The sequence below is a fragment of the Lutra lutra genome, chromosome 10, assembly GCF_902655055.1.
Source record: "Lutra lutra chromosome 10, mLutLut1.2, whole genome shotgun sequence".
NCBI classification, from domain to species: domain Eukaryota; kingdom Metazoa; phylum Chordata; class Mammalia; order Carnivora; family Mustelidae; genus Lutra; species Lutra lutra.
Window position 1 is genome coordinate 108,825,405 of NC_062287.1, and position 20,424 is coordinate 108,845,828.

The 20,424-nt window shown below is 46.1% G+C and overlaps 1 protein-coding gene and 1 long non-coding RNA gene across 4 annotated transcripts; one reads left to right on the forward strand and one right to left on the reverse strand.

The window, feature by feature from the left end:
• Positions 1-5,701: 5,701 nt before the first annotated feature.
• LOC125078450 (RNA-binding protein 4B) lies at positions 5,702-16,343 on the reverse strand. 3 transcript variants are annotated; one of them, XR_007120897.1, is made up of 5 exons: positions 16,124-16,343; positions 15,032-15,455; positions 8,817-9,493; positions 7,031-7,192; positions 5,702-6,396 (listed from the first exon to the last, which is right to left on the reverse strand). XR_007120897.1 is itself a non-coding variant. In XM_047691180.1 (4 exons), exons 1-3 carry the CDS (start codon positions 16,325-16,327, stop codon positions 8,826-8,828), a joined length of 1,296 nt encoding a protein of 431 aa, XP_047547136.1. In that variant the 5' UTR covers positions 16,328-16,343; the 3' UTR covers positions 5,702-7,192; positions 8,817-8,825. The 3 variants fall into 3 exon arrangements, 2 of the variants coding, with proteins under 2 accessions (XP_047547136.1, XP_047547137.1); XM_047691180.1 differs by having other exon boundaries at positions 5,702-7,192; XM_047691181.1 differs by lacking the exon at positions 7,031-7,192 and having other exon boundaries at positions 5,702-6,315; positions 16,143-16,277.
• A 128-nt stretch (positions 16,344-16,471) lies between these two features.
• On the forward strand, positions 16,472-20,158 carry LOC125078451 (uncharacterized). Its single transcript, XR_007120898.1, has 3 exons — positions 16,472-16,518; positions 19,335-19,469; positions 19,965-20,158. It is a non-coding gene; the product is annotated as an uncharacterized LOC125078451 (long non-coding RNA).
• Positions 20,159-20,424: the final 266 nt, after the last annotated feature.

The window sequence follows — 20,424 nt, forward strand, 5'->3', positions numbered from 1 at the left end:
TAGGGGGAGCTGCAGGGAGCAGGAGAAGCAGGCTCCCCAGGAAGCGGAGAGCCTGACTTGGGGTTCGATCCCAAGACCCTGAGATTGTGACCTGAGCCGAAGGCAAATGCTTAACCAACTGAGCCACCTGGGCGCCCCTTCCAAATAGCTCTTAACAGGAAGGTTATTATTCCCATTTTCTGCTGAAACAGGCTCAGAGGGGCACCTGGATGGCTCAGTTGGTTGAGCGTCTGCCTTCAGCTCAGGTCATGATCCCAGGGTCTTGGGATCGAGCCCCACGTCAGGTTCTGTGCTCCTGGGGAGGCTGCTTCTCCCTTTCCTCTCCACTCATGTGCTCTCTCTCTCTCTCAAATAAATACGTAAAAATCTTTTTAAAAAAGACTCAGGTTAAGTAACATGCGTAAGGCACAGAAAGGGGTATCTCAGTTTGGCGCTTCAGTTCTAGAACCCAAATTGCAGGCTTCAGTGAGCGTGCTGAGGCTTGTGGCAGTGCACCCAGCTCTGCTCTTGGGTGAGCTCTGTTGTGAGTCGCATCCAGGATTTTGGCTTCCTTGTGGGGCCCAGGGTTCTGTGCCTGTCTGAGGCAAGCCTGGCTCGCCCAGCCCTCTCCCGTGCAGCTCTTCCAGGCGGGGAGTGTATGAGCAGCAGTGCGGTCCCTGGAGCGCTGGTCAGCTGCCCAACTTCCATGGTCTTGTGTAAAATTCTTCACTGTGTCTCTGTGGTGGAGCGGGGGACAGTTCCCGCAGCCGCTGAGCACGCCACACCCCAAGGTGGCGGGAACAGAACGGTAACTTCGGTGGGGAGAACCCTTTCCCTAACCACTCATTTTCCTAATTCTCATGGCCACTGCCCTGCTTCAGAGATACCAGAGCCAAGGGCAGTCTAGGGCCACCATCTCTGGCGGTCTAGTTCACCTTGCCAAATGAAGAGGCTCAGGAACCTCCAACTGTTCCTCCTCCATGCGGATAGGGTCTGCCCCTGAGACTGCTGCGTCTGTTTGCCAGCTCCTTCTCTCTAGTAGCGTCTCGCTGTGGCTTTCTGCTGCAGAGCAAGCACTGGGGATCCCAAGTCTTTCCCTCAGCGCTGACTCTAATCTCAGCCAAGTCATTTACCCTTTTAAACCTCTGTTGGTTCATTACCAGGGCAGCCCAGGATACTACCTCCCTGGGCTCTTACAGACTAGCAGAGATGATGGATAAATCAAATCTTGAGGGCCGTTGTGCAGTTTGAATTTGGCTGGGATCTTCAAAGTGCCTGCAAAACTAAGGTACTGCTGATTAAAATCATCTCACCAGACCTTGACAACTCTTCCCTCGTGGGTTCCTGGGGCTAACGTCCTTTCTGGTACTTTAGTTCTCCTCAGCAGTAGAACATAGCCCAGACCTTGAAGCCCCGAGATGGGTTATTTTGACAAGCTGACAGTTTTTCCCAGGAAAGCGTTTTGGTCTCTGCTTTCCTCCTTCCAAATCTCCTGGGGCAAGGACCAGATCTGTGAACCAAATCCTGACAAGCCATGAAGCCAACCTTGGGCAAGTTGCTTCTCTTTTCTGGGCTCTCTTGCAGCCTGCCAACCCTTTCTTGCCTTTCAGACAGGCTCTGGGCAATGCGTGGAGTGCTGAGGGCCTGGTATCTTTTCGTGCCACGTTGTGTGGCTCTGCAGGGTGGAGCAGGCCTTGGGGTGTGTGGTCGGCTGTTGCCAGCTAGAAGCCGTGGCAGATCTGTGTCTCCCCTCCCACCCCAGGGAAGGCGTTGCAGTAGAACTCAGGGAGTTCTCAACCACCACCTGGGGGAATCTGGACGCCTTTCTTCTGGGGAGCAATATTGAAGTCAGGCTAGGATTGATTTTGCTTTGTACTTGAAGCGCCTTACGCTGCTGCTGGTATGGCTGGGCCTTGCGTGGGTAGATGCTCAGAATCCCCCCCCCCCCCCCAAACAGTGGACCCCTCAGGAAGAAATTCATGGAGATGGAAGACCCGGGCTATTCCTCATTCCCATTCCCCATGCCCAGGTCGGGTCAGGGATATCCCTTGGCCTTCATTATCCCTCCATTTTTCACTGTCTCTGTACACTGCTCAGTTTATTTGTTGCAGAGAGAGGTCTTAAGGCACAAAAAATAAGCAGTAATTTTGGTAGGATTGCAGAAATAATTGCCCTTCTCTGAACCCCACCCAGTGCTTTTACCTTTCTCCTAGCAATTAACGTTTTTGTCATACCATCCTCTCGGCTGAGACCGTACCTCATTCTTCATCTCTGCCCCTCCGTGGGGCCTTGGGCAGAGCCCTTAGGGCCTGGCCAACAACAGGTGCTCAGCAGATGTTAGGGTGGGAGAGGCACAGCTCATTCTGTTATTTAGGGATTGGTTAACCTCAGGGATTTAAACCTGACCCCTTTGAGTGCCCCTTGAGTCATATGTCCTTATGAATGATCCTCTTCTGTCTATTTTTTTCTCCTTTTAAAGGTGTCACCTTTTTTTGGCTTCATGATTAGGGGAGAGACCTCTGTTTTGTATCACATAAATTTCACATTTGTAATACTATTCATTTTTTTCTTTCTTTTCCAGAGTGAGTTTTAATAAGAAAAATGAGTCTGGTCCTGTTAACCCCCCAATTTAAAATCCTTTAATCACTTCCAGTTAGTCTTGAAGTGAAGATGAAATTCCTAACAACCTGTAAGGCTCTAATGAGCTGTGCGTGTAGCGCACCTCCTTCAGATGCCTACTGCTGTTTCTTCTGCCACAGAGCTCCCTTCCTGGCTCCTCGTGGGTGCCACGCTCGGCCTGATCAGGGGTCTTCACGCGCACTGCTTCCTCACTTGGATGAGCAACTGCCCCACTCCCCCAACCTCCCGAATCAGTCACTGTTGTTTTGCTAACATCTTGTCCTCCACCCTCCACAGTACCAATCAGAGATGTAATTAAGATTTGCCTCTCTGCTAGGAACCACATAGGCTGCCTTCATCACCCAAATCCTGACCCACAGTAGGAATTCAGTCACTCATAGATGAATTCACAGGTGCTTTTAGTGTGAGAGGCCTCATGGGACTCTGAAGTGGTCTACAATGAGAAACCTGGTCTTAGTGAATAAAAGGGATTTATGGCCACAACATGCAATTTCTCATGGTAATAACAGATTTAGAAAAAAACACATTTGTTCCTACTCAACAATCTTCTTACATTGGCTGGAAACTAACCCCTTTCCCAGTATACCTATTTGGGGGGCAATGAAGGGATTTTTTAAAAAGTGGTATTATTTACTTCAGAGAGAATGAGCCGGGGGTAGCAGCAAAGAGAGAGGGAGACGCAGACTCCCTGTTGAGTGGGGAGCCCGATTTGGGGCTCGATCCCAGGACCCTGGAATCATGACCTGAGCCGAAGGCAGATGCTTAGCTAATTGAGCCACCCGGGCGCCCCATGAAAGGTGTTTTTCTTCCCCTCCTCAAGATTTTGTCAGAACACAAGCAGGGGGAGAGACAGAGCGAGAAGCAGACTCCCTGCTGAGCAAGGAGCCGGATATGGGACAGGATCATGTCCTGAGCTGAAGGCAGGCACTTAACTGACTGAGCCACACGCATCCCATGAAAGGTTTTTTGCTTTTTTTTTTTTTTTTAAAGATTTTATTTATTTGTCAGAGAGAGCACAAGAAGGCAAGTGGCAGACACAGATAGAGGAAGCAGCAGGAGCAGGCTCCGCCCTGAGCAAGGAGCTTGATGTGGGGCTCCATCCCAACACCCTCAGATCATGACCTGAGCCAAAGGTAGCCGCTTGACCGAATGAGCCACTCAGGCATCCCAAAAGGGGTTTTTTTTTTTAAGGGAAAAATACTTGGTAAGATCCTGCAAGCGCCCCCCCCCAAAGGAACTTATTAACCATCTAAACTGTGCTGTACAGTGTAGAAGCCACTGGCCACTTGTGGCTAATAATAACTAAAATAAACTGAGTTTCTCAGCTTCACGGGCCACATTCAGTACTTAACAGGCACACGTAGCTAATGGCTATAAACTGAGGACAGCACAAATCTAGAACACTTCCAACACTGCCAAGTTTTATTGGACAGAGCTGATGCAGAACTATTTTGCAGACTCCCCATTTTTTTTGTCTTGCCAGCAAGACAAATCAAGGAATGTTAAACTGTTACTTTAAAAGTTAGCACTCATGGGGCGCCTGGGTGGCTCAGTGGGTTAAGCCGCTGCCTTCGGCTCAGGTCATGATCTCAGGGTCCTGGGATCGAGTCCCACATCCGGCTCTCTGCTTAGCAGGAGACTGCTCCCCCGCCCCCCCACCTGCCTCTCTGCCTACTTGTGATATCTGTCAAATAAATAAATAAAATCTTAAAAAGTTAGCACTCATGCACACACACAAAAACCACAGGAGAGGTACCTGAGATTTTGAGGCGGCCAGTAAAACCTGTACATATTTCTCTTTGTTTTGCCTGGTGCCCTGTACTTTAATTACAAGGAAATCCCAGTACCTCTGCCTTTTTTTTCCTTTATGTAAAACAGACAGCCCTGCCTCTTTGGCAATGTTGAAGCTAATGTGGGCCTTGAATACTTTTACCACTTGTTGCAATGGTGCATGGACAGGTTAACCTCTTCACTGTTGTATCCTACCCCCAAAAGACCAGGGAAAATTTTGCTTCACCTATGTCAGGATTTTTTTTAAGTAGGCTCCAAGCCCAGCATGGAGCCCAATACTGGGGTTGAACTCATGACCCTGAGATCAAGACCTGAGCTGAGATCGAGAGTTGGATGCTTAACTGACTGAGCCACCGAGGTGCCCCTATGTCAGGATTATTTTAAGTATAAAGTATGTGGGGAAAGTGCTATAAAATTCGGTTGACATTCACAGGTAGTCAGAATTTACACATTAGTGTTTCTATACAGGTTTCAATAAATACAGCTTAAGTAGGATTGAGTCCATTACTAAACTTGTTTTTATGGGGAACTAAGCAATGATAAAATGTCCACATATCTTTAAAAAAAAATCTATAGACACGTTTAATTGCAGACTGTTGTCACTGCTAATCATTTTTTTAAAAAGATTTTATTTATTTGACAGAGAGAGATCACAAGTAGTCAGAGAGGCAGGCAAAGGGGATGGGGAGGAAGCAGGCTGCCGCTGAGCAGAGAGCCTAATGCGGGGCTCGATCCCAGGACCCGGGAGATCATGACCTGAGCCACCCAGGCGTCCACTGCTAATCACTAATAACCTACTTTTCTGCTAAAAAAATATCACCTGTTCTCCCTCTTTGATCTCTCATAATGATTATTCATTTTAGCCATAGTCTGCACCTAGCGGAGTATTACCACCACAGGAGACCTCTTTAAGTAGTTCGTAAGTGAATTTAAGTGACTATGTACTATGAAGTCAAACTGAGTCAACCCAATAGGTCCTAGGCAATATTCTGACTTAGCTTTTTCCTGACACATGGGTTCTAACCTAGGTCTGCTAGCCTGTAAAGTGGAAAGAGTAACTCTGGTTACAGAAAGATGGAACCTGACCATGAGCAGTAGCGTACTTATCAGTGTCTCGAGATGCTGGATGATTTTCCTCTGCCCATTGCTGAGGCCTATTAGATCACACTAAATCCTTCCTTGTACATCGAAATTTCCAGTATGTAGTCATTCAAATTTTAGAGTTTCAACAGAACTGAGAACGAACCAGAGATACTGGTGGTAAATAACAGTCAACACAAACACAAAAAGGTACTTAAGTGTTAGAAACGTTTATTTGTCAAAATATTAAAAAAAAAAAAGTGGGAGGAGTGGAGTAAAACAAGGCTAAATTTCAGCTAATGCTGTACCACGATCACAGGTCAGACATAAAAAAACAAAACAAACAAACAAAACAACAACAACCCCCACCCCCAAAACCCCAATGGTCCTAGCAGTTTCAGAAGATTAGCTTCAATGTTAGAGTCCAGAGCTAACAGAGAAGAGTAAAAGGTCGCTTGCCACTACATGGTCATTTTAAAGGGAAAGGAGATGTTCAGGTAGACAGGGAGAAGGGTTCAACTCCTAAGGAAAGCAAGATAAGAGGGGTTCCACTGTACAGGAAAAAGGGGATGCCAGCATAATCCTTACCTAGGGCCGCTCAGAGGCTGAGAATGTAAGGAACAGAGTGAAAGCTACAGAAACTAGTATCAGGAGGAAAGAAAAGTCAACTTAGAAGAATTAAATTAAGAAAGAAAACATAGTTGGTCACAAACTCCTTTGTTTACTGAAACATGAAGCAATGGAAACATCCCGGCAAAGGGGACCGCGCGGAGCAAGTTCTCATATATGACCGCAGCCCGAGGGTTCAGTCCGCAATTATCCTACCTGAAAGAGAGCACAACACAAGAGGCTTACACAATGCCTGGAGAGCAGCTTGGCTCCGAGTACAAGGGCCCTGGTCCCGTCCTGTATTCCAGGGGGAAAAGAACAAAGAACAAAACAAAACCAAGTCAGACTGGATCAAACTTACGTCCTGTGTCATTACCAAGGGATCTACTCACAGCTAGGTACAGAATGAGCAGCAGTCTCTCTGGAAGACTGCTGTGCTGCCGATAAAATCTATCTTTCTCATCTTTTAATCCATCTTTTAGGCAAGACCACCTCTGGGATACAAGGCTACTGTCACTGCAACAAAGGGCATACATGATAGTATCAAAAACCATTAATTTAGTTGTGTCCCGAAAAAGCAGATGATGCCAAGATCTCGAATACTGCCAACTGCACTACTCTAAGTCTGTTTCATGTCACGGTTTCATAGTAAACAAGTTTTCAGAAATGGCAGTCACAAAGGGTGTCATTTATCCTGCAACATACCTACATGTCCTACTGTCCCAGAGTTAGAGCCGTAACTCCAGCAGTACCCCTACGTGGTCAAATCTCCCTTAACCAAATCGAAAGAAGAAATCCTAAAATTCTCTAAATTCTTCCATTGATGATGGGAACTCCAGACACTGATGGCTGGGGGAAAAAAGAAGTTAACTCACACCAAGTTCCTCTACTTATTACAAAGGGCCAAATCGTGGTCTTGATCTGTACCAACCGACTTCAAAAGTTGTGACGTTCTTGAATCAGTTCTGCTAGGGTGAGACCCAAATTCAGATCCCCAACAGTTCTGGAGTATTTCCTCCTGGCAGCCTCATTAACATCAGGCTCCTGGGACTGCAACCAACTCAGGGTTATTCAGTCCATTTGAGGTTCACACCTGGAAGGTAAGTTTCTTTAAAAGTCATCACTAAAAAGAGGTTAGTTAAACAACCACGGCTTGCAGTCAAAATTCACTTTAAAATACCTTAGCGATACCCTTAAAGACTGTAATACACTAATTTAACTATAAAACACATTCGAGGAAAACAAGTTATCTGGTAGGTGATCCCACCTTTAGAGAAATATCCCACTTCGTGGCAGATCCAGCTGCATTAAAAGTAAAAACTAAGGCAATCTACACGAGCTTTAAGATTGTGGACTTTACACACATTAACACGCCGCTGCTACACAATGGTCTCAGGAGATCGCGGTCTTGTCATGGGCCATCTAGCACATAATTTACCACAGATTCAAACCATTGTTTGCTTCTCACTACGTAAAAGGGCAAATTCCTATTGCTTTAGTTTCTTCTACACATATATACCAGCGGGCTAAGTGAGGAACCCTGGAAACTCCATTTAACTTCTTGAGTAGGTTCCTGAGTAGGCCTCCTGATCAAGTGATGCTCAATTTCAAGGTACAAGGAAAAACCATGAGAAGAGAAAGTTGTCACGATGCTATTTCCACTCAGATGAAATTTATCCAGATAATCCTACTAATTATCCTTGCCATTCCAACATCTTTGGTGTACATTTTCTAAAGTAGGAAAAATTAAATTTCTGCGGTCACCACCAGTGGGAATTTATACACATTCAGAAATTACCTGTTTTATCTAGACCCTTACGTGTTCTTCCTGAACAAAAACCAAAACAAAAATTGCTGGGGAAAAAGAAAAATGTTGGGGCTCTAAATGATAGTAACAGGGTATGACGAAATACAGTTTCAAGGGCTCAGGTCAGGCAGAGTAAGGTGCTCTGGATTACTAATAAGGAAAGGACTCCATGGGACAGGGGCACCGAAACACTTTGCTTTCAAGGGTCTTAGAACTCAACACCTAAAGCTTACAGGGCTTTATATGGCCTATAGATCTAGGATATTAGAAGTTTCCTCTGATCAAAAGTAATGACCTAAGTAGTACCTATATTAGCAAGTGAGAAGTCTAAAGCTGTAGTTAAAATTCTCACTGTGACGTTCATGACCAATTCCTGAACCTGTATTCTTCCACCTACATCCCGATGACTTTTCTAGTGGGAAGAGAATGGTTTTGGAGCCCACCTCGCCTGAGTTTGAATTCTGACTGCCTCTCAATTATCCACATGACTTCAGGCAAAGTACTTAACCTCTCTGAGCCTTTGTTTCCTTCTCTGTAAAAGAGAAAATATCTCAAAGGCTTTTTGTGTAGATTAAATGCTATATCGGACAACGAGGGCACTCGATAAATGTTCTCTTAACTATGTTTCTGTAATGCAGATGGCTTACATTTGATTAAATAATACCCTCCTAACCGAGTTTGTTGTTGTTCTCTCCGAAGGAGCCGCTGGTTGGAGTCATACACTAAAAAACCTCAACAGGCCAAATGAACCTCTGGCCTAAGCTAGAGAAATATTTAAGACTAAAATGTAAATTTGTCTCGTGGCTACTGTCCTGCCAGCAAACAAACACGTGGCTTTAGCCTCCTCTATGCAGCACAGATCTCTTTCAAGGAAACTCGAGTCTCTTAACCACACCGACCCCACTCTCACCTCCAGTTTTTAAAAGGCTGAGTACCGCGCTCGGTCCACATACTGCTCCCGCTCATACCGGGCCATGTCATACAGAGAATTCCGTGCAGCGGCTGAAGCCTGAGACAGCTCACTCTCTGGCCCGTAACCGTAGCCCTCTCCAACTGTGGGGAGCACAGCAGCAGCACGACGCAGGGGGCTCCTGTCCCTTCCGTAATAGGAGGAAGTGTTGGCAGCGGCGGCAGCCATAGCAGCCGAGGTGGCGGCAGCACCTGAGTTCGGCAACAGGTGTCTGTCGTAGGGATCAACAGAAGTGGAGTTGAGGTGACTGGTCACAGCCGTGTTCTGGACTTGAGGCAGATGGGACATGGTCTGCTCCGCGTAGTTGTACGCAGAAGCCGCTGCCGCCGCTGCCACCGCCTCGTAAGAGCGGACCCGGTAGCGCTTATAGTAGTCGAGGGCTCCGTACGCGTCGTTGTAATACATGGATTCCCCGTAGCCCATGGTGTAAGGCGTGCGCACCGCTCCGTACTGTTCATTATACTGCTCGGTAAAGTCCGCCACACGACCCGTGCGATCTACCGGACACTCTTTGGACCAGTGCCCCTCTTTCCCGCACCGATAGCAGCCGCTCTGGTCTCCCATCCCGGGCGCAGTCCGAAGCCGGCTGGTGGACAACTGCACGTGCATTCGTTTGCCTTGAGGAAACAGACGCAAGAAGATTATAACTCACTGACGTTCTTTAATCCTCCCCCACATGAAAGTAAGCTAGCTGGTGTGAGACACACAGACATACACGTGCTCTGGCAACCCTATGTCAGCGGTCCGCTCCAAAAGCAGTTGACGTTGTGATACAGATGACAGCTAGAAACTCTGAGTCCTCAGAGACCAGGCAACACTACTTCCATCAGGTAGCCGGATTCCCTTCTGTGTCCACGACCTCCCCTCCCTTTCCTCTGGCCCCCAACACAGAAACTGAAAACTTTTCCACTTACCACTGCTAAGACTGATTACAACTGTCATGATTCAAGACCTGCCAATTCCTCCAAATCAGTCAACAAAACCTCAGTTATGCCACGTTTGAAAAGCATCTTACCAGCCTCTCACTGATTTACTCAGGGCAACGTAAGGCCCCAGCGTTTACTGTAGCTTAAAAACCACGGCAACCTGTCCATCTTGTTTCCTCCAGCCGTTTTGACAGGTGTCACCAGGAGGCTATGCTGGATACACGCACCATACACTGCTTCACCTCAGTCCCTCTAGGAGTTATGCAACCCTCCGGGTTTCAACCCCACCCCTGTGTTTTTCAGCAAGGGCGATCCATGCCTATGTGGAAAAGAAAACTTGACCAAGGTCTCTCAACAGCAAGAATTAGGAAGATACTGAAGCAGTACTGGGTTTTTTAGGGACAATGTGTACCCACATAATTCAGCATTTCATCCTGCCATGTAACTTACAATCCTTCATAGGGGACGATCTCGTTAGAAAAATCAGCATTTGCCCTAAGAGCCTCTGGGCACCCATACAAACAAGCAACATCCATTCTTCCAGGAAAAGGCCAGCACCACGACCAGCTAAGAGAAGAAACAATCTCTTCTCTGGGCTTGTGCCCTGGGACCCTTAACTGATGAAAGCATCCAAGGTCTTCAAAAGCAGTTTGAGGAAAGGAATCTTTTTGGCAGGATTCGGTCCCAAACTGCCTAAGACTTTGGAGATCAAGTCAGTAGTTCTCAAACTGTATGTAGCCACTACAGATGCAGAGAACAGGGACTCCAGGTCACTCTTGAGGGCTGCTCAGAACAAATCCCCCCTCCGCAATCAGCAAGTTGCTCTCTCTGTAACAGACCTTGTTCTGGATGCAGCTATGCGATAGGAGGCCTCGTGTTCCACCATCCTGTTGGGAAACGCCTGATTCAGGACGGCAGCCAGAACAGCGCCATGCACTGACCCTGAGAGGGGACCGGTTAGTGCAGTAGTATCGCTTCAGTCAAACGCAGTGCTGCCCAATGTCTAAGATTCCTACCACCCTGGTTTCTGGTAGCTGCCACCTCCAACTTAAAACCCCTTCTTTAGCAGAAACAAAAGTGCTCAGGTTTTCACTTCTAGCTGCCAGCAGAGAGGCGGTGTCCATCATCACCACTGACAGTCAACAGATAACAAATATCGGAATGTAGCGTTTAGCCATCCATTGTTTTCAGAGATTTAAATACTCCCATCCTCATTCTTAAAAATTATTGGGCTGCCTGGGTGGCTCAGTCATTAAGCGCCTGCCTTCGGCTCAGGTCATGATCTCAGGGTCCTGGGGCTGAGCCCCACATTGGGCTCCCTGCTCAGCGGGAGGCCTGCTTCCCCTCTCCCATTCCCCCTGCTTGTGTTCCCTCTCGTGCTGTCTCTCTCTGTCAAATCAATCAATCAATCTTAAAAAAAAAAAAAAAAAAAAAGGTTATTAAGGGCCACATGCTAACTATGCTTAGAACAGAAACACAGATTTTTTGCCCCAATTTCTATCTCAAATGTAGTTTCCTATGATTTAGACTGGAAGACCAATAGTTACTTGGTTTTCACACATGCATGGTGACTTTAACCTCTGTGACAGATATAAACTGTTCCCATTCTGAAGTCGCAGGAACTCTGCCAATCTAAAAACGCAGCCGATTCAGAGACCTAGAAGTACATTTAAAAATTTTTTTCAATTTAATTTGCTTTTTACTTTTTATAGATTCTGGCCCAGTTTTTGTTCTTCTTGTTGTTGTTGAGAAACAAAACCCAGTGATTTTTCTTTGGTATTTACTACATCCAATCTTCATTTCAGTTTTACTGAGAGAATGCCTAAGTTTATAAACATCTATGTTTATAATCTACCTCTGTAGCAGCTGTGAAAAGGATTCAGGTAAAAGAAAATTTTAACTAGAAGTAAAAAAGATTTGTAATAGAAGTGATAGTCCACCTCCCCCCTCCCCCTGCCAATCTCTCCTAGGTTGTAACTAGGTTTTTAATTTAAATCCGCTTAAGTTATTATAACTGAAAAATACTGTGCTTCTCTTACTCTATTACCTTAAGGAACCAGGGCAAAGAAAATTGAAAGATTAAATTCCACCACTCTACTACACTTGGAGAGGACAAAACTTTAAAGATTTTCTGAGACCTCAAAAGTTACTGAAATACGTTGCCAACATTTCCCAGAAAACCAGCCTAACAGAAGTGTTTTCTTTTGAAAGCTGGAACAAAAATGATAATTAAAATGCGGAGAGATGGGCAACCTGGGGTCCTCTAAGTGCTGGGCTCCTAGCATGGGCCGGACCCCGAGAAGGCTGGGGGGCGTAGCTTCTCCCTAACACTGCTCCAGCTTCGTGCTTGTTTGCATATGGCGAAACCAAGACACCCGACCTCTTACACATCATTCCCAATTCAGTTGCTTGAACTGTTACTTGGGAACAGCTTTTTCAGTTAGAGTCTTCCCGTGCAAACTGTTTGCCCACTCAACAGTGGTTCAGTTCACTGCTGCTTGTGGACAGGAAACAGGTCTTGAAAGACCCAGGTTAACTCAGGTTCCCCTGCTTCCTTTGATAAGGATTCCTTCCTCTGATAAGATAAATGCAGAAGCCTAAATGGCAACAATTAATAAAAGTTGGGGCGCCTGGGTGGCTCAGTGGCTTAAGCCTTCACCTCAGGTCATGATCTCAAGGTCCTGGGATTGAGCCCTCATCGGGCTCTCTGCTCAGCATGGAGCCTGCTTCCCCCTCTCCCTCTGCCTGCCTCTCTGCCTACTTGTGATCTCTGTCAAATAAATAAATAAAATATTTAACAAGAAAATAAAGGTTCAGAAGATGTTCAAAGTGGCACTCCTAAGAGGCCGCCTTCATTGGCAGCTGACTAAAAAAGCTTTATAGACAAAGGTGACAAGCTGGTATCTTGATTATATTTTCTGTAAAACTGCAACGTATTATCCCACGCTAAACTTTCTCTGGTCAGCTGGAAAAAAACAGAGCTGGTTATAAAAATATCTATATGTCTAACTCCGAGTAGAGTGCTTTCTCCGGAGTGGACAGGCTAAGAACATGAAGACCAAATCAAGGATTCTTCTTTTCCAACGATGACATTTTAAAGAATTTCATGGATCGCTGTTACTCCAACATCCACTTCCCAGAGTAATTAAACTTGCTTTATTAAAACACACTCTTGGGGCGCCTGGGTGGCTCAGTGGGTTAAGCCGCTGCCTTCGGCTCAGGTCATGATCTCAGGGTCCTGGGATCGAGTCCCACATCGGGCTCTCTGCTCGGCGGGAAGCCTGCTTCCCTCTCTCTCTCTCTCTGCCTGCCTCTCCGTCTACTTGTGATCTCTCTCTGTCAAATAAATAATAAAATCTTTAAAAAAAAAAAAAAAAAAACAACACACTCTTCCCAAGCCAACTCCCCCGAGTCAACTAACTTCTGTACGTGTACTTTTGCCCTTATCCTTTTATTCGGTTGTTGTTAAAAAGGTAAGGACATGCAGTACATTACTGTGACATGTTTGCAGAGTCTGGACCCGACTTTAATTGCATTCTTCCCACATTTTGTTACCTGTCAAGGAGAGAACCTCTATTTCCCCCCAACACTGTCCATTCATGATCCCATCTCCATCAAGTGAGAAATAATTAAGAATATTCTTAAATCTGTCTGAAGTGCAACAGCTTTCCAAAATAATAATTAAAAAATATATATATAAATAAGAGAGATAAGTGAGGAAAGCTAACAATCACATTTTAAGTAAGCTTCCAACTGTAATGCAAACACTTCAGTTGTTGCAAACACCACTCGCCTTTCATCAGAGTGCTTACCGTCCATCTACTTTAACATCTATTACCTTATTCTAGCCTCTCTACCATCCCGTGAGGGAGGTACTGCAGGGATCATTAATTCCACTTTGTAAGTGGGGAAAATGAAGCAGAGAGAGATTAAAACACTGGCCTGAAGTCACAGACCTCGTTAATGGTAGCAAGTCATCTGTGACTTTCGCCCTATGCTTTAGAGAAGAGCTAAAGGCCAGGACACCACTGGCTGAACCCAAAGAGATGTGACGCGCTCTTTGTAATCTACGCTATTTGCAAACTTTCTTACCCTTTTCTAGTCAACTTTTCCTCTTCTGGAATTTCTTTTTCGACTGTTTTTTAGGTTTAGCAGAGGACACTTAAGTACTTCTCAACGAACCTTTTAGTGGCACTCGGAAAAAAAATGGTATTAACTTATGAACCTGAGAAGTGGCTGGAAATGCGTGGCTCAAGATTAAACTGTCAACCAAAAACTGTAGAACCGCGCCGTCCAACAGAACTTTCTATAATGATGGGAATGTTCTCCCTTTACACTAATACGGTCACCAATAGACTCATGTGACCTCTGGGTGCTTCAAACGTGCGTCCAACTGAAAAACTGAAATTTAAAATGTATTTAATAGCCACATGTGCCTAGGGGCTACCATATCAGACGGCTCAGTTGCAGTCTTCCGACAACCTCGAAGTATTAAATTATAACCTATGGAGCTTTATAATTGGTGAAATTATATAATAGGCTCCGTAACACCCTTAGTGGAAACTTTCAGAAGCAGGACCATCATCTCATTCAACCTAGTATTTTTAAAATTTTTCTTTTTTTTCCATTAGGGTTAAATAATAGTAGGTAGAAGAGAACAGTTCAGTGCATGGCTTTGGGCTGACAGACTGAACAAATCTGAGCCCTCAAAGATACTTCCCCAAATCCAGGTTCACCATCCAGATTAATAATATAGGAATCCCTCTAGATGTCTCTGTTCCTCTTTCCCACAACAACCTATCACCCCAGGCTGTAAAGAGTATAAATCCTAAGCACTTAAACTCTCAATATAAGGCTTTTTGATGATAAAAGCAGATAATCCACAGACTTTTATTCTCTCTTCTCCCATGAGGTAGGGACTCATTTGCCTAGGCAGGTTAAACTTCCAACAGCACTCAAATGAATGAAGACTGCAGGATGAAGTAACCCAGTTTGTGCCTCTACACAGTTGTTGAGGAACATCTTGGCAAGTAAATCTGCAAAGGGGGTGTTTGCTTCTCCAAGAGTAAACTGTACTTAACAGTGGTAAACACACAATCTTTCCATTACATCCAGCTAAAACAGAATGGAAGACACCTCCCCGCCAGCCTCCTGGTCCTGTGCTCTTGTCTCTGTCTTGTCCTAGACCCCACTACTCAGTTCTGCCACCCAGACCCCAGAGCAGTTCACCTTGAAACTCTGTGTTGTCAAGGCCCCTGATGGCCTCCACTGCATCCTCCGCCCGCTCCATGTGTACGAAGGCATAATCTTTCACGATGTCACATTCAATGACTGGACCATACTCCTCAAACTTGGCCCGAAGCTCCTGGTTGGTACAGGTGGGACTGATGTTGCCCACATGCAACTTGGTTGAGGCTTTGCTCTTATTCTTGCTGGCTTCCACGTTGATGTTCACCCCGTGCAGCTTGTAGTGGTGCAGGTTGCGGATGGCATCCTCGGCCGCCGTCTTGTCCTCTATGTGCACAAAGCCGTAGTTCTTAATGATGTCACATTCCAGCACCTTCCCATACTGCTCGAAGAGCGAGCGGATCTCCTGCTCTGTGGCCTCCCGGGGCAGGTTTCCGATGAACAGCTTCACCATCCTGACAAGAGCCTGGGAGGGAACAAATAAGATGTCCAAAAGTTAGGGGTGGAGTGGGAAATTTCAGGGCATTGCATTTTGGTTTAATTCTCCAAAAAAGTTCTTGGCACCTTCAAGATTCAAGACCCCCCCCACATAAACGTTCATTATTTTTCTCTTAATTGAGAGAAATGGTTTGTACATTAAGAGGTAGTGTGAGACGTGTGTGACACCCCAACGGGAGGCTGGGATCAGCAGGCATCGCACCGTCTATCATATCCGTGAAATGAGCATTTAAATAACAAGGTTGGCTGTTTTAGGTCTTAAAATATTCTCTTTGGGGGGCAGGAAAGAGAAGGGCTCAAGGAGACGGCAAGAGGCGTCTATCTCGAGTGTCCCCGGTAACGAGGTTTTGGAGGGAAATCGGTGTCCCTCTCCTCCGTGCGGTATTACCTTCTACGACACCTGAAGAATAAAGAGGCTTCCTTGGCCCCAATCCGGGACCCCCCCAGCGACCCAACCTCCAGCTTTTTCGCCCCAACAAAGACTCGACCCGACCCCTGCCCCGCCCCCTCCGGAGACCCGGCCCCGCCTCCTCCCGTTGTCTTCCCCGGACCTCCCGCAGCAAGAGAATCCCACACCTTGGGCAGGCCCCGTCCGCCAGAGGCCCAGCCCGACCCGCCCTTCGGCTCCCCACACACCCAGAAGACCCCCTCGCACCTCCGGGTGGCGGCGGCGGTGGCGGCGGCTCCCGCGTCAGAGAGAACCCTACAAAATGGCGACGGCCGCTCGAGCCTCGGCGCGACCGGGCCCTTTCTCGCGCTCCAGCTCACGCACGCGCGAGTGCGCGCTGCCTCCGTCCCCTCCCCCTCGCGGGAGCCGGGCGACCAATCCCGCGGCCGCATACAAATGGCTGCTCCAGGCTAGGCTCCCAGCCGCCCCGACCCGGGGGCGGGGCCAGCTGGTGACGCCGCTGCGGAGCGGAGGTCAGCCCGCCCCCAGCCCCGGTTAGCCAATCAGCACTCTGGAAGTCGGGTGGGGGTGGAGGTCGGCGCTCAAGCGTCAGAAGGGCTCCGGACGCAACCACTACCTTGGCGTAATCAGAAGCCCGGGGAGTCGCTAACCATCACAATGGATCGTGCTATTGGGCCAGTTGGGGCGGGGGGGGGGGGTAGCTAATGACAAAGGGTTATCTCACTGGGTCCTCTAAATGGGGGTTTTCTGAGCAGGCTGGCCAGCCACTTCGGTAGCTTGGGTCAACATTTTAGAGACACAGAAGAGCCACATCTTAAGCAAACGTAGTCCATGTTTGTAGAGCTGTAAATGTAACTCAGCGTTTCATGGCAAGCCTCTTCCTGGTGAGGAAGCAGAACCAAAGATGGCAGAGCTGGGAGAGCTCTAAGAGGCATTGTATCCAGGCTGCATTTATCGGTCACATGTTTGCTCACGGATGTGTGTGGGCTGTTTTTCTCTCTCTAGTTACACTATTAGCTCTAATTGTGTGTCCTTCACAGTTCCTGGTCCGTGGTGACTACACCAAGGGAGCACTTGGTGCAGAGGCCCAGAGAAGTTCTTTGTTTGGGGCGGGGCGGAGAGACTGGGGTGAAAAAGGGTCTCCAGGTCCGCACCAAGCTGCTGGAGGTCTAGGCAGCTGGGACTCCGAGCGCTTTCTAGCGTTCAAAATTCTGCTGTGGTCCAAGGGCGCCTCCTGGTGGCAATAGAGAAGCAAGTAGGTAGATTAGTCACTGTCACCCTTGAACAAAGAATGGACGTTTATAGAGATTGATGGATCCAGCTTATCTCTGAGTGGAGCATGCTGGGGTGGTTGTCAGGCACCATTCTTCATTGTGGTGGCTCCATAGAAGCTTTTCTGATACCATCAGGCACAAATTCCCCAGGCTTCCCTCCTCCTCCCCAGCTACTCTGATGTGTTTCTTTCACTGAATTCTTTTTGTTTCCCAGCCATTTTAGAAGAGGCACCGTCCTTCCAATTTTAATACGACTCACGATTTCTCCCACCTAATTCCATCTACTTCTCCCTTTTCTCCTCCTCTTGTTCATTTCCAGTTTCTCTCTACACTCAGACTTCTAAAACATGTATAGGGACCTCCTTACCCATTTCTGAAATACCTCCCATTCACCTTCACTATTAATGTTTTCTATCTTGGGGTCCTTCCTTGTGTTCCAGGTCAGAGGATTTGCAAATGGGGAGTCTGAACCAACTATTGCCCACCTTTGGACACGGTTTTGATTTCTGTCCACCTCTTCCAATGCCCCAAATTTTTCTGAGGTCACCAAAGTTAATGTCCTTTTAAGTTTTCACCCTTCTAAAGTTTTCATTTCATTTAGCATTTTCTTCTCCCGTGTTTTTATACTGCTCCTCAGAGCTCTGACTGTACTGTTCTGTCTCCCTCCCTCCCCCCTTCTATTTCTCTGCTCTTATTTATTCCCTTTTATCTCACATCCCCTTCCCTCATAGACAATCACGCTAATGAGTTTAATATGTATTATTTTGTTTGTGTTCTTGCCTGACATATCCTTTCAGTGCGCATTTGCTTTATCCATTTAAAAAAATGTTTTATTGTGGGGGCTCCTGGGTGGCTCAGTGTTAAGCATCTGCCTTCGGCTCAGGTCATGATCCCAGGGTCCTGAGATAGAGCCCTGCATTGGGATCCCTGGATGTCAGGGAGCCTGCTTCACCCTCTCGCACTACCCCCTGCTTGTGTTCCCTCTCTTGATATAGCTCTGTCAAATAAATAAAACCTAAAAGAAAAAATAAGACATTAGGACTACACTGATATTATCTAATCTTTATAATAAAATATCCCCTAGGTTGTGGCAAATGCTTTTTTGCAATTGTCTTCTAACGCGGATCATAACAAGGTCCATCGGTTGTGCGTTCGGGTAAATTATGTATTTATGTAAATTGTGTTGTAGGGCTCATTGTTTTAGTTTTTGCACTAAATACCCGTGTTGCTGCACGTTATGTAACCTGTGGAACTAACTTGTAAGTAAGTAAGTAGTGCCAGGTTGTTCTCTGGAAGAACTGTACCCGTCACCCCTCACACCTGCAGCACGTGAGGGGGCCTGTGTATCAATAACTCCGCCAGTGTTGGACATTGTTCAGTTTTCTAATTTCTGCTAGTATAATAAAGTGATATAGCACTTGTTTTAATTTGCATGATTACTAATGATCTTAAGGATCTCCTCTTATTAGTTTTTTTGGGTTTTCTCTTCTGTAAATTTCCTGTTCATATCTTTTGCTCAACATTCTTAGTGGTTGCAATTTCCTCTTTGTTGTTATTTGCAGGATTTTCTTGTATATTCTAGACAGTGATCTCTTTAAATATTTTCCATCATTCCACTAACTTATTAACTTTGTCCATGGTGCCCTTCATTGAACAGAAATTCTTAATTTTTTATGGTATCTAATTAATTTGTCTTAAAGTGTGTGCTTTTGCGGTTTTGTATAAGCTGTTCTTTTCTACCCCCCGAGTCACAAATGTATTCTCCTACATTTTCCTCTATTAACAGTAATTTTTTTTTTTTAACTATCCACATTTAGATCTGTAGTCGATTCAAAGTGGTGCCATCCTGGGGTGCCTGGCTGACTCAGTAGGTGGAACTTGTGGCTCAGGATTGTGAGTTCGAGCCCTACGTTGGGTGTAGAGATGACTTCAAAAATAAAATGTTAAAAAGAAAAACAAAAGCAGGGCTGTCCAGACAAATACAAGGTCAGCCATTTTTGTAATTAAAAATTTTCCAGTAAAGACATTTAAAAAGTAAAAAGAAACAGCTGAAGTTCATTTTAATACTTTGGAAACCCAATAAAGCTAAAATATTGCAACATATAATCAATATAAACAGTATTAATGAAATACTTTAAGTTCTTTTCCTCTTCAGTTTTTGAAGTTGGCGAGCATTTTACATGTCCAGCACATTTCGCTTTGGATTTGCCCCATTTCAAGGGCTCCGCAGCCACATGTGGCCCATGGCTACTATCTCGGACAGTGCAGCTCTGGAATTCACCCTCAGAGGCCATGTTTGGTGAGAAGGCAAATTCGTTTTTCTCCAAATAATCCATGTTTAGCTGTCCACATTTCGGACTTGTGGTGCCTGCACAGACTGTATTTTTGTGCTCTAATCTATCTCGTAGCCCATTTCATTCCATCTCTTTCTGGAACTTTCTTTTTCTTCCACTCATATGTGAAGGTGTCTCTCAAGACTCACTTCCTGACCTTATGTTTATCCTTATCTGTGTCCGGTCACCTGGATGATGCCCAAAGCACCTTTTCATGACGTCTCCGTTCGCAGGGACTGACTCCATCCTCCCAGACGGCTGTACTTGGCTGCCCTATTTCCATTCACATTTTACACACTAAAATGAGCCTTTCTTCATTTATTTCTCACTCCCATATACATTTCCTTCTAAAATGTCCCATTATTGTGTCTCCTCCCAACTCCCAGGCTTGCCACATTACAGTGGAAAACCCGTTTCCCTGGGCACTCTACAACATTATGTCTCTTTCTTCCTTTGCACAGTTGGGCCAGAAGGACAAGAGAAGCTGATGGGTCATCCCGTGTAGTCCCATGACAGATTGTTCCAGTTACATCTATCCAACATGCTGACTGTGGAGTACTTCTGAATCTGCTTAAGAGGAAGGGAGAATTATTCTGTGGGCTGTCTGGTCTACCAGATCTCATGTTTGGAGACCATGCTGGTTTGGGCTGTGTTGTGTGAGTCCTGGGCCTGCACACACCTGACCCTTTGTCATGGCTGATGATGGTCAGGGGTCTACTCGGCCAGGGCCCTTGGCCACTTGTGCTAAAGATAGGGCTGCTTAGGGGAGGAGGTGCAGGGATGGGTGAAATAGGTGATGGGGGTTAAGGGGTACATCTGTTGTGAGTAGCATCAAGTGATGCATGGAAAGGTTGAATCACTATTTCGTACGCCCAAAACTAATATAATGCTGTATGTTAACTGTACTGGAATTTAAAATAA